The 14094-nt window shown below is 32.7% G+C and overlaps 1 protein-coding gene across 2 annotated transcripts in view; it reads left to right on the top strand.

Moving 5' to 3' along the window:
• Positions 1 to 14094, top strand: part of DENND1B (DENN domain containing 1B) — a 242907-nt gene that overhangs the window by 94586 nt on the left and 134227 nt on the right. For both annotated transcript variants that reach the window (XM_032878198.1, XM_032878197.1), the window contains exon 6: positions 8567 to 8636. In XM_032878198.1, the coding sequence (XP_032734089.1) occupies positions 8567 to 8636 (70 nt within the window). The remainder of the gene's footprint in view (positions 1 to 8566; positions 8637 to 14094) is intronic.

Genomic DNA, 14094 nt, shown 5'->3' with positions numbered 1-14094 from the left:
TAATTAACTGAAGTCTTTAGTCACAATTTCTAAATGAATGAATGCATGTAAAGCAGTTTATAAATTGGAAAAACTGCTATGGTTTTCCTAGTATCCCATGTAAGTGCTTAGAGTTTCTGCACATGCTCAATCGGACAGTTGGTCATTTCATTTTTCTCTTTCCTTGAAAGTGGAGATTTAGCACAAAGATGATTTCCTTTTTGATTTTAGTTTTTAAAATTAGTTACTCATGTCTTCAGGTGGAATATATTATGACTTAATATGAAAAATCTTAATACTTTGTCCATGAAGCTGTCTCTTGTGCAAAATTAGTGCATTTATGTTGAGACTTACAATATTCTTCGGTTTTCTATTGTGAGATAATACCGGTTTGATTATTTAGGGGTCATTCTCATCAAATGATTTAATATTCTTAGATAGAAATTGATATTTCTCCTGTTATCTTTCTAATATTCTGCTAAAGACTTAATTTTTTTAATGTGATCGAATGTATCTTAACAAAAAAATCTTTTCATTTATATTACCTTCTAGTGTTTGTATTTTAATGATTTAAGTTTCAAATGAAAAATATAAATTCTCTTGAGTTTTGTTGATATTGAACAGTTTAAAATATTTCAGGTCCTTAAAGATAGTCATAATGAAAATGAGATACATTTAAGGATGGTTAAAATTTTTAATACAAGGTAAAATCAGGTAGAAAAAGTTGATGTTTAATTTTGAATTTTCAGATATGGTTGTGTGCTTTAGCTCTTTCCATGACATGTTTATCCTTAACAAGGATATAGCTTAACAAGGTTTCAAAAAATATTCTGAGATACTACTAATTTAAATCTTGCCATTGTTTGTATTTAGAATTGCTTTCACAGGCTAACAAAAATGCAAGAAATAACTTTTCAACCCTAATTTGATTAACATAATTTTAGAACTATAAAATTGTTGCCAAGGGTTCAAAATGAAATACCCTAATAAGGAAGACAGATTGATGTTTAGGGCCTTTGTAGTCTCTTCCCGCTCCTCCCCCACTTTAACTCATACCAAACTTGAAGCTTTCACACTCTTCCTTTGGGCAAATCCCTTAGAAGCAGAATGTTTCAATTTTACACATTTTGTGTCAATTTTCCAGACAGAAAAACAGCCTCTAGACATTAGACGTTTTTCTACGGAAAGGCAGTTTCCTTAGTTTTATTTGATTACTATAAGTTAAGGTTCCTGCTGATCACTTAGACTGTTAGTGGTTACTGACTATTTGACAAAAAACATTTCCTTTCCTTTATTTAACCTTTGACTTTTTGTAAAAGTTTTATCAGCTCTATAGTGGAAGCACAAGTGTGGGGGAAGTCTTACTGCCACAAAATGGATTCATGACTTTATATGTACTCTGTGTTTTGCCCTATGTCTTTAAAAAAAATTAAGAAAATAGTCTTACAACTAAACCTTGAAGAATCTTTTGCCTTTTTAAAAAACAGTTGGTCTTAATGTTTTACATTTATATATGTCAGCAAGACTATAAGAGTCACAGTTATTCTTTGTTAAAGAAATGACACTTTTAGTTTTATAAGATTCAAGTAAAATAAATTAAGTCATTATGGTATGTTGAGTACATTTCTTTACCTTTCTAGAATTTTTGTGGTTGGTTGTAAGAAAACAAATTTTAACTGTCTTTTGGTCTATAAAATTTAGTGAAAAAATATTTTAAGTTATTGATAATTAATCAGTTTAAGGGCTTATATGTTAGTTAGAAATTGCTTTGAACAAATATTGTTTGAAAATTATCTAAAAAGCCACAAAAATAAAAACATGAGAATAACATTTCTTACCCAGAGAGGTAAGCTTATATAATTTATGTTTTATAAATCTATAACATTTATAATATATATGTTATTTTGCTACACATTTTGTCTTTAAAGTTTACAATGGAATCTTGTTAAAATATTTGAGTTATTGACGACTTTGTGTACTCCAAACCATTTTCTTTGTTATATAAAAGAATGAGCCGGACTTCCTGTTGTGTAGTTGCTCCATATCAAGGATTGGAATTCAGTTACTTACAGGGACCAGGAAGGGATTCAAATGAGATATATAGGTTAAATGTCTGACAATTAGAAGTTGGGATTAGTGTGGTGATCCAAGTAGGGCATACCATATCTAAAGACAGAAGCCATTACTCAGCTCTGGGTACTTGTTACAGAGTAAAACATGTGTGACCAGTATTTCCAGTTCTTTTTGACTTTTAAGAGGAGCAGGAGGTCCAGATTTTTAAGTGAATTATCTCAGATTTAGAAGTTGGCAACTTACTCAACTAAACCGGGGGGCTAGAGATTGTTAGTCTGCCAGTAGCCAGTTTGCACCCTGTACTCTAGATGGTGTTGTTGATTAGCAGCAGAAAATGTCCAAGTTTCCCTGACATTTCTAGGAACGCGACTACGTTAAAGAATCGCTCCATTTTGATATGTGATATTTTTATTAAAAAAATGTGGATGATACATAGTCTTAAGAAGGACCTGTTATCACCAAGAATCAGTCCATGTTCACAAAGTGCACGTTGTATGAACTAAACTCAGCTCTTTAGGACACTGGTGTATGAGGCAATGCTGTAGAAATTTGAGTCTGTTCCATTTTCTCTCATGAACAAATTATATAGAGTGAAAAATACTGGCTAGACAATAGATAATGACGTTATGAGTCCTGTTAGTGGTGAAAGTATCATACTTAGATTGTTGGTAAATAGGCACGTTATTTTGGGGGGGATCTTATACCGTATTTTAGGCCATGTCCTTTTTAAAATTTTTATCCACAGTGATGAACATAGAAACAGTATTAAAACCTACAGTTGGAAGGAATTACCAATATATTAGATGAAAGAATTAAACAGATCTTCATCTGCTGGAAGATTTGCCCATATGAACAAAATATAATTTAAAAGGCAAAATGATAATGCTCTGAACATTAGTTAGATGAACTTTTGGAAGATAGAATTTGCTTTGGTGGATAGAAATTATAAGTAGACTGATTTAAGGTTAAACCAGAACATATTTTTGTCATAGTTTATTTAGCTGCCTGAAAATTTGTGGTCATTGGACATGTTTATTTAAAGATTGAATGTTACAGAACTACATGTCTGCATTGGGTGATGGGCTATCTACAGTGGACCCCTGAGCAAATATTGCTCAGTCAGATTGATCAGAGTTCTAATCCCAGACTTGCCATTTGGTAGCTTTGTGACCCCGGATAAGTTGTTTTACTTTAGTTTTGTCAATTATACATTGTGGCATTATTTTAATAATTAAACGAGATAACACAAACTACCTAGCATGTTTTCATATATATATTTAGTGCTTAAGAAGTTTTATTACTTGTTCTTCTAGTTACTTTAACATACAGAGTATCATTCTTGGATTCTGCTCTGTACTCCCTAGAGTACAGACTGACTAGTGAGTCATATTGCCCAAATAGAAATAACAGAGCATCTTGGAGCCTTAGAGATGACCATGAGAAATATGCCAAGTGTAAATTTTGTTGCCATAGTTTTTTAAAAAATAATGTTAGTCTAATCTATAGATGAAATCATATTAGAGGTAGTTATAAAATATTACAGTGTCTAGCAGTGCTATAAACATAGTAGAGTTGAGTGTTGAATTTGATGACTAAGAGAATGAATGTGAGAACAAAATCTAGCATATCTTGTATCAAGAGCAAACATAGGCTGGTGCCAGGATGAAATTCGGCCAGAGTTGGTATTCTTGGAGATTATAAAAAAGAGCAGTAATTATATAGGTAGCAAATACCTCACACTGTTAAATTTTGAGAAGTAACCTAAATATTAATTATTTAATTCAATTTGTTTTATTTTCAAAAACAGTTAAATAATCTTACAGATAAGTTGTAATTTTATGAGTTAGCTTTTATGAAAAATTGTTTCAGTTAATCTTCACAATTTGAAAGAAAATTGAGAGGGCAAGATAACTAATAAAAACTAATAATGTAAAGATGAGAAAACGAGAACACTCAAGAGTATTTGTGCTGTTAGTAGGAATGCAAACTATTGTATAGCACTGTGGAAAACAGTATGGAGAGTCCTCAAAAAGTTAAAAATAGAATATTCTATGATCTAGCAGTTGCACTACTGGGTATTTATCCAAAGAATACAAGAACACTAATTCAAAGGGATATACACACTTCTAGGTTTATAGCGGTATTATTTACAATAGCCAGGATATGGAAGCAGCGTAAGTGTCCATCCATTGATAGATGAATGGATAAAGATGTGGGTTGTGTGTGTGTGTGTGTATATATATAGATATATATACACACACATAATTGTATCTCTCTCTCTGTATATATACACACATATATATATAATTCAGCCATAAAAAGAGTGAACTCTTGTCATTTGCAGCAACATGGATGGAGGTGGAGAGTATAATGCTAAGTGAGATAAGCCAGAGACAAATGTCATATGATTTCACTCATATGTGGAAATAAGAAACAAAACAAACAGTAAAGGGGTAAAAAATGAGAGAGAGAGAGAAAGAGGGAGAGAAGGAAAGACAAAGCAAAAAAACCAGACTCTTAATTACAGAGAGCAATCTGATGTTACCAGAGGGAAGGATTGTTGGGGATTGGATTAAATTGTAATGAGGATTAAGGAGTGTCCTTGTGAGGAGCACCAGGTGATGTATAGAACTCTTGACTTTATTATGCACCTGAAGCTAATATAACACTGTATGTTAACTAACTGGAATTAAAATAAAAACTTAAAAAAAGAAAAGCATGCAAGGCAAAAAAGTGTTAAGGTATTTTGTGTAGAAGAAGATCCTCACTTTGTAATAACTTATGAGATAATTTATTATAATTTCTTTATAGTGGTCCAAGAAAGAAGGTTTATGGTTAAAAAGGCTTCACATAATTTGAGTAAGATGGAAATGATAATGTAAGGATTAGCAGACATGCAGCCATCTAAAATCAATAAATTTTGCATTATCTAGAAATTCTTGAGAGGAAGACAGAAACAGACCTTTATGCTCCTTGAATAGATGAATAGATTAGATCTCATTTTATGTGAACACAGATATCTGAACTACATGACATACTGAAGTTTTCCTGAAGTAACACTTTCTTCAGGTCATTAAAAGTTGAAATATGAATATGAAATGCTTGCAAATGAAAAAGTGGCACTCTGTCCAAGGAACTGTATTGTGTCTTAGTAGAAGGACATTCTTCATGAAGATCATTTCATTGAGTTATAATGAGCATAGAAAATAAGATGTGGTAATTTGCCTAGTATTGAGTTGAAAATTTAAAAATAGTGTTAATAATCTTTTTCTTTTTTTGTGAGAGGTATAGCAGAATAGCTGTCTAAACTCTAGAGTTAAAGAGTTGTTGCGTCACTTAAATATGAAAGTTGAGAATACCAATACTGATCTGATTTTTAGGTTTCCCAAAGGGTATGGACTGGTTGCTGTTTAGGCCTTTGTATAGTTTATTCTTAGATTTAATTGTTTTTTCATAGGATTAGATTTGTCTCCTATATCTTAGTGTTCCTCCTTTTTTGTTTCACTCTCTCATTTTGTCAAAGCCAACCTTTAGTAGCTTCCCCAAAACAGTATAAAAGTGGTAGATTTTTGAATCCTAGTATGACTGAAGATGTCGTTAACCCAGCCCCACACCTGATTGGTTGTTTCTCGGGGCAGAGAATTATAGGTTGCAAAAGGATTTAATCTCTGCATTTTGAAGGTGTAATCTTCTCACTGTCTGGGATTGCTGGTGAGAGGTTCAGTGGCATTTTTAAGTTAATTCCTTTGTATGTTACCTGTTTTGTCTCTTCGGAAATTCTTGGTGCTTTTCTGTCTCCTATTCTGGAATTTCACTGTGATATTCATTTATTTTACAGTTCACCCAGTGGCACTCTCAATGTGGATGCTCATAGCTGAAGTTCTAGGAATTTTTCCTGCAACTTTAAAGAAGAAATTTTCATTCCTGTTTTCCCACTTTTCTTTCTTTTTTGGAACTATTACTGTTAGCTGTGTAATTGTTGAGATCGATGCCCTGATATTTTAACATTTATTCTTCTGTTATCCATTGGTTTATCCCTTTATTCTAGTTGCTAGGAGATATTCTTGATTTAGTTCCTAATCTATCAATTTTAATTTTTTCATTTTTTAAAAAGATTTTATTTATTTATTTGACAGAGAGAGAGATCACAAGTAGGCAGAGAGGCAGGCAGAGGGGGAAGCAGGCTCCCTGCTGAGCAGAGAGCCCGATGTGGGGCTCCATCCCAGGACCCTAAGATCATGACCTGAGCCGAAGGCAGAGGCTTAACCCACTGATCCTCAGAAGTGCCCCAATTTTAATTTTTTCAACTTTTATATTTTGAATGTCTAAAAGTTCTTTCTTGTCTAAAATTTTTTCACCTCTTTTTTTTTCAGATTTCATTTTGTTTAGTAGCATCCCCTTCTTTATTCACCTCCTAAGAATTTTTATGATAACTTTGTAGAGTTCTCATCTGTTGCTTTTATAGTCTGTGTTTACTTGGAGTTCCTTTTTTGTTTGTATTCATGTATATATTTCCCCAAATATTTGGTGGTTGGACTCTTCATATGTATTTGAGATAGAGGCATTAACTTGAATTAGAAACTTTTTATGTGCAATGGTGGATTTCATTCCAAGAAAATAGGACATCTGAGGGGTCTTTTTATTTGTCTGCTTTTTCCTTTGAGAGATTCCCAGATCAGTGTTTTAGGATTCTTTGGGGGTGGGGGAGAGGAGAGGTGCAAATATACTGGCTACTGGTCATTTTCCCTTCTATTGGCACCTAGGTTTTGGTGTTCTGTCTTTTGCTGGTTAGTTACCATTGTTTCCTTTTCAGCATTATGAAACCATTCACCTGTGTTGCTCTTTATTGCTTTTTTCTCCATATCTCTTGTCCTCATTAATTTATACCCTTTTTATTCATTTACTGTCATTTTAGTGCCATTTCCAAAGGGCACAGAGATAAATGCATGTCTTCAATATGCTAGATTTAACCAGAAGTTGGTAGATATTTTAAAATATCATAGGTATCTTTTATATCATCACTTAGTATTTATAATTACTAAAAAACTCTATAACAATTCTGCTGAAAAAAGATACTGCACTTTACCCAACTGTACTTTTTTTTTTTTTAAAGATTTTATTTATTTATTTGACACAGAGAAAGAGAGAGATCACAAGTAGGCAGAGAGGCAGGCAGAGTGAGAGGGGGAAGCAGGCTCCCCACTGAGGAGAGATCCTGATGCAGGGCTCGATCCCAGGACCCTGAGATCATGACCTGAGCCGAAGGCAGAGGTTTAACCCACGGAGCCACCCACTTGCCTCCCAATGTACTTCTGTTGTGACTTTAGGTTACTCTTGAATCAAAAAGCATCATTCATAGCTATTAATAAATCAGACATTATGTGAAAAATGCAGATAGAATGTTGTTTTTCTCAGCTCTGTACATTGATTTTTAAATTTTAAATCTGTTACATACATGTACTCTTGTCAGAATACAGTTATGTAGTAAAAGCATCACACAGTTTTCTCTTAGAAAGTAATCTGTTATAATAATTCTTTGAAAAAAAAGAATACTTTTTTTTTTAAAGATTTTATTTATTTGACAGAGAGGGATCACAAGGAGGCAGAGAGGCAGGCAGAGAGAGAGAAGGGGGGAAGCAGGTTTCCTGCTGAGCAGAGAGCCTGATGTGGAACTTGATCCCAGGACCCTGAGATCATGACCTGAGCTGAAGGTGGAGGCTTAACTCACTGAGCCACCCAGGCACCCAAAAAGAATACATTTTAATAAACAATTAAACCTTTGGATAGATTTTAAATATACCAATATCTTAATTTGTTAATAAGGAGTACTAGATTTTGGGGGTTTAATTGAATTTTAGACAGTATTTTGCTTTCATAAGAATTAGTTATATTTGCATCTAGTAAAGTGAATCAAAATGAATTTTCAGTTATATATAATTTTACAATTTTTTAAGTGGGCTTTCTGTTGTGTATATTGATGTTTACTTTGAAATTTATCATCCTACTTGAACATCAGTTTCAAAATAATTGATTAATTAGGCACATATTTCTATTGTATTATATATTCTCTTCAGTAATCATTAATAAGAAATGATTGTGTATTTTGAAAGCTTCTTAAGATTAGTTTTTATTTTGTATTATATTTTATTACAGTGCTTAACTTTTATTCTATGAGTGCTTTTAGTACACTCGTACCATGCATACCATGATACAGGATTAAATAATTTTACTGCAGAAAAAATAGAAGTGTGTAATGCATAACTTTAATAATAGAACTTTGGATCATTATTATGTTATGAAAACTAGTAATAGATAATATTTAAAATTTTACTATAATAGTAAGGAGAGCATTGGTATAGTTCTTTTCTACCATCTAGGATTAAGCTGTTTGAAATAACAAAAATTTAATGTTTTCATCTCTTTTCTTGATTCTAAATAATATATCCATATACATTTTTAAAGGTTTTTGGTTTTTTTGTTTGTTTTTGTTTTTGTTTTTTGTTTTTTTTTACAGTTACCTGCCATGGTTTGAAGTATATTACAAGCTTCTCAATACTCTGGCAGATTACTTGGCTAAGGAACTGGTAAGCTATGTTTTTTCCCCAATTTTTTCTCATGTTGTAAAATACAACATAAAGTTTACCATTTTAAGTATCTTCAAGTGTACAGTTCTGTGTCATTAAGCACATTAGCCTTGTTTTGTGCCACCATCAGCAGCAGCATCTCTAGAACTTTTCTATCTTCCCAAATTGAAACTCTGTGCCCCATAGAATGACTTTCCTTTCTCCTCCCCTGAGTCTCTGGCAACAATCATTGTATTTTCTGCCTGCATGTATTTGAATGTGTACCTCATGTAAGTAGAATCATATAATATTTGTTCTTCTGTGACTAGCTTATTTCCCTTAGCAGGTTTTGGGGGTTCATCCATGCTGTCGCAAGTGACAGAATTCCTTTCTTTTTTAAGGCTGAATAGAACTTCATTATATGTACACACCACATTTTGTTGATTTGTTCATCTATAGATGAACAGCTGGGCTGCTTCTACCTTTTGGCTATTGTGGACAGTGCTGTTAGAAACATGGGTATACAAGTATCTGTTTGAGTTGCTGTATTTTATTTGAATTGCTGAGTAGGATGGTAATTCTATGTTTAAGTTTTTTGAAGGACTGCCATAATATTTTTCACATAGTGTCACCATTTTACTTTCCCAGCAGCAATGTACAAGGTTCTAATTTCCCTACATCCTCCCCAACACCTGCTATTTTCTCTTTTGTTTTTCTTTTGTTGAATTATTATTTACATACAGTATATTAATTTCAGGTGCACAGCATAATGATTTGACATTTGTGTACGTTGTGAAATATTATTATAGTAACTCTAGTTAGCATTTGTCATTACCAAAACTATACAAAGTTACAGGTGTGTGTGTGTGTGTGTGTGTGTGTGTGTGTGTGTGATGGGAACTTTTAAGATTTACTTTCTTAAGATCTTTCAAATTTGCAATGCAATATTGACTATAGTCACCATGCTGTACATTATATGCTCTTGACTTATTTATGTTGTAAGTGGAGGTATGTACCTCTTGATCACTTCACCCATTCCACCCATCCCCCAACCTCTTCCCCTCCAGCAACCATCAATCTAATCTGTTCTCTGTATCTATGAGTTTTATTTTGTTTTGTCTTTGTTTTGTTTTTTAAATTCCATATGTAAGTCAAATCATACGGTGTTTGTCTTGCTCTGACTTATTTCACTTAGCATAAGTGCCCTCAGGGTCCATTTATGTTGTCACAAATGGAGAGATTTTGTTCTTTTTATGGCTGAGTAGTATTCCACTGTGTGTGTGTGTTTGTGTGTGTACAGTACCTCTTTATCCATTCATCCACTGATGGACACTTGGCTCATTTCCATATCTTGACTGTTGTAAATTATGGCACAATGGACATAGAGGTGCATGTATCTTTTCAAATTAGTGTTCTTATGTTCTTCACACATATACCCAAAGATGGAGTTGCTGGATCACATGGCAGTTCTAGTTTTAATTTTTTAAGAACTTCCAAACTGTTTTCTACAGTGGCTGCACCAGTTTACATTTCTAGCAATAGTGCGCAAGGATACACATCCTTTTTCCACATCCTCGCCTATACTCATTATTTCTTGTTCTTTTTGCAATAACCATTATGACAGGTGTGAGGTGATAACTCATTGTGCTTTTGATTTGCATTTACTAATGAGAAGTGATGTCGAGCATCTTTTCATGTGCTCAGCATGTTTGTGTTCTTTGGAAAGATGTCTATTCAGACCTTCACCCCAGTTTTTAAATCATTGTTTATTTTTTTGTTATTGAGTTGTATGAGTTCTTTATGTATTTTGTATATTAAATCCTTATTTGATACGTGATTTGTAAATATCTTTTATTCCATATATTACCTTTTAATTTTGTTGATGGTTTCTTTCACTTTGCTTTTTAGTTTGATGTAGTCTCATTTCCTTTTTTTTTTCCTACCATTCTTTCTTTCTTTCTTTTTTTTTTTTTTTTTTTGCTTTTGTAGCCATTGACTCTGAAGTCAGACCCAAAAATTGTCTCCAAGACCTGCATATATTTTCTTTTAGGAGTTTTATAGTTTCTGCTCTTACCTTCAAGTCTTTAACTGATTTTGAGTTAATTTTCGTGTGTGGTATAAAATAGTGATCTAGTTCCATTCTTTTGCATATGACTGCCCAGTTTTCCCAGCACCATTTATTAAATAGGATGTCCTTTATCCATAATCTTGCTTCCTTTCTCATAAATTAATTGACCGTGTATGTATGGTCTCTTTGTTCCATCCCACTGATTTTTGTGTCTGTTTTTGTGCCAGTAGCATACTGTTTTGGTTACTATATCTTGGTAATATAGTTTGAAATCAGGAGCATGATGCCTTTAGCTTTGCTGTTCTTTCTCAAGATTCCTTTGGCTATATGGGATTGTTTGTGTTCCATACAAATTTTAGAATTATTTGTCCTAATTCTGTGAAAAAAATGACATTAGAACATTGATATGGATTATTTTGAAGCTATAGATAAAATGGGTAAAATAGATATTTTAACGTGGTCTTTTAATTCATAAGACCAGATTATCTTTCCATTTATAGTGTCATCTTCAGTTTCTTTCATCAGTGTCTTCTGGTTTTTAATACATAGGTCTTATACTTTCTGGGTTAAATTTTTTTCAAGGTATTTTATTCTTTTGATGCAATTATAAATGGGATTGTTTTCTTTATTTCTCTTTCTGATAGTTCACTGTTAGTATAGAAACACAACAGACTTTTGTATATTGATTTGGTATCCTGAAACTTTGCTGATTTTATCTGTTCTAACAGGTTTTTGTTTTTGTTTTTTGTGGCATCTTTAGGGTTTTCTCTCTCTATATAGAAAACCATGTCCTTTACAAATAGTGACAGTTTTACTTCGTCCTTTCCAACTTGGATGTCTCTTATTTCTTTTTCCTACCTACTTGTTCTGGCTAGGACTTAAAGTATGATTTTGAATAAAAATGGTGAGAGTGGGCATACTTGTCTTAGTCCTGATCTTAAAAGAAAGGCTTTCAGCTTTTTACTGTTGAGTATGATATTAACTGTGCACTTGTCATATATTGCCTTCATTATATTGAGGTACATTCTTGTCTATACCCACTTTGTTGAGAGTTTTGGTCATAAATGAATGTTGAATTTTATCCGATGGTTTTTCTGCATCTATTGAGATGATCATATAATTTTTATGTTTCATTTTGTCAATGTGGTATGTCACATTAATTGATTTGCAGATATTAAACCATCCTTGCATCCCTAGAATAAATCCCACTTGATTATGCTTGATTGTCCTCTTAATGTACTGTTAAATTTTATTTGCTTATATTTTATTGAAGATTTTTGCATCTTTATGAGGGAACTTGGCTTGTAATTTTCTTTTTTGTGTTATTTTTGCCTGGTGTTGGTATCAGGGTAATGTTGACCTTATAAAATGAGTTTGGGAACATTTCCTCCTTTTCAGTTTTTTGGAGAGTTCAAGGAGGATTGATATTAAATCCTCTTTGAATACTTGGTAGAATTCATGTGAGAAACTATCTGATCTTGGACTTTTATTTTTGGGAGTTTTTTGATTACTCATTCAGTCTCCTTATGAGTAATCACTCTATTTAGTTTTTCTATTTCTTCATGATTCAGTCTTGGAAGATTATAAATTTTTAGGAATTTATCCATTTCTTCTAAGTTGTTGAATTTGTTGGCATAACATTATTTTAGTAATCTCTTATGATCATTTGTATGTTCCTTTGGTGTGAATTGTATCTTCTTTTATTTTTGATTTTATTTATTTGAGAACTCTCTCTTTTTCCCTTGTAAATCCAGCTAAAGGTTTGTCAAGTTTGTTTCTGTTTTTAAAAAACCAACTCTTAGTTTCACTGATTTTTTTCTATTGCCTTTTGAGCCCCTATTTCACTTATATGTGCTCTGACATTTATTATTTCCTCCCTTCTACAAAATTGGGGCTTCACTTTTTTTTTTTTTTTACATTTTTTTAGGTGCAAAGTTACTCTACTTGATATTTTTCATGTTTCATGTGGTAGGTTTATATCACTATAAAGTTTAGAGCTATATTGCTACATCCTATAGATTTTGGTGTGTTATATTTTCATTTGTCTCAAGGTATTTTTTTAATTTCTTTTTTTTTAAATTTCATTGAGCCATTGGTTGTTCAGTAGTATGTTGTCTAATCACCATCTGTTTGTGATTTTTCCAGTTTTCTTGTAATTGACATCTAGTTTTGTACAATTTTTGTTGGAAAAGATGTTTGATGTGATTTCCATTTTCTTGAATATATTGAGACTTGTTTTATAGCCTAACATATGAAATGTCCTGGAGATTGTTTCATGTACACTTGGAAAGAATGTGTATTCTACTGTTTGGGGATGGAATGTTTGTTATATATATAGCTCATCTGGTCTAATGTGTGTCTTAAGGCCAGTGTTCCCTTACTGATTTGCTATTTGGATGATCCATTCTTGGATGTAACCAGTGTATTAATGTCTCCTGCTATTATTCTATTACTGTCAATTTCTCCCTTCACAAATGTTGTATCTTCTTGCTGGATTGACCCCTTTGTCATTATGTAATGCCCATCTTTGTTTTTTTATTATGTTCTTTGTTTCAAAGCCTATTTTGTCTGATATAAGTATAGCTACCACACTATCTTTTGGTTTACTTTTTCATGAAGTATCTTTTTCCATTCCTTCACTTCCACTCTGTGTGTGTACTTACATATGATGTGAGTCTCTTGTAGGCAGCATATAGATGGGCATAGTTTTATTATTATTATTATTTATTTATTTTTTAAAGATTTTATTTATTTGTTTGACAGAAACAGACACAACAAGAGAGGGAACACAGGCAGGGGGAGGGGCAGAGGGAGAGGAAGAAGCAGGCTCCCCGCTGAGCAGGGAGCCTGATGTGGGGCTCAATCCCAGGACCCTGGGATTATGACCTGGGCTGAAAGCAGACTGAGCCACCCAGCACCCCTGTTTTTGTTTTTGTTTTTAATTATTTAGCCACTTTGTATTTCTTGATTGGAGAATTTAGTCCATTTGCATTTAAAGTAATTATGTATACTTATGTAATTATCGCCATTTTGTTTAATTGTTGTTTGGCTATTTTGTAGTTCTTCTCTGTTTTGGTCTTCTCTTGCTTTCTTCTTTGTTGGTTTGATGGATTTATACTATTGTATACTTTGATTCCTTTTTCATTTTCTTTTGTGAATCTACTGTAGGGTTTGGCTTTGTGGTTATGATGAAACTTACACATAACAGCTTATGTACTTAATAGTGTATTTTAAGCTGATAGTAACTTAAATTTGAATGCATTTTAAAATAAATTTTTACCCACCTTCCCATAAAAACATATTTTTTATTTTTATTTTTTTAGTGAGAGAAAGAGAGAATACGTGTGGGGAAGGGCAGAGAGAGAGAGGGAGAGAATTGTAAGCAGGCTCTACACTCAGTGCATATGGAGC

The sequence above is a fragment of the Lontra canadensis genome, unplaced genomic scaffold (assembly GCF_010015895.1).
Source record: "Lontra canadensis isolate GAN:19392208 unplaced genomic scaffold, GSC_riverotter_1.0 scaffold63, whole genome shotgun sequence".
Lineage (NCBI taxonomy): Eukaryota > Metazoa > Chordata > Mammalia > Carnivora > Mustelidae > Lontra > Lontra canadensis.
Note: the sequence above shows the minus strand (reverse complement) of the source record. Positions and strands in the feature narration are given on the sequence as shown.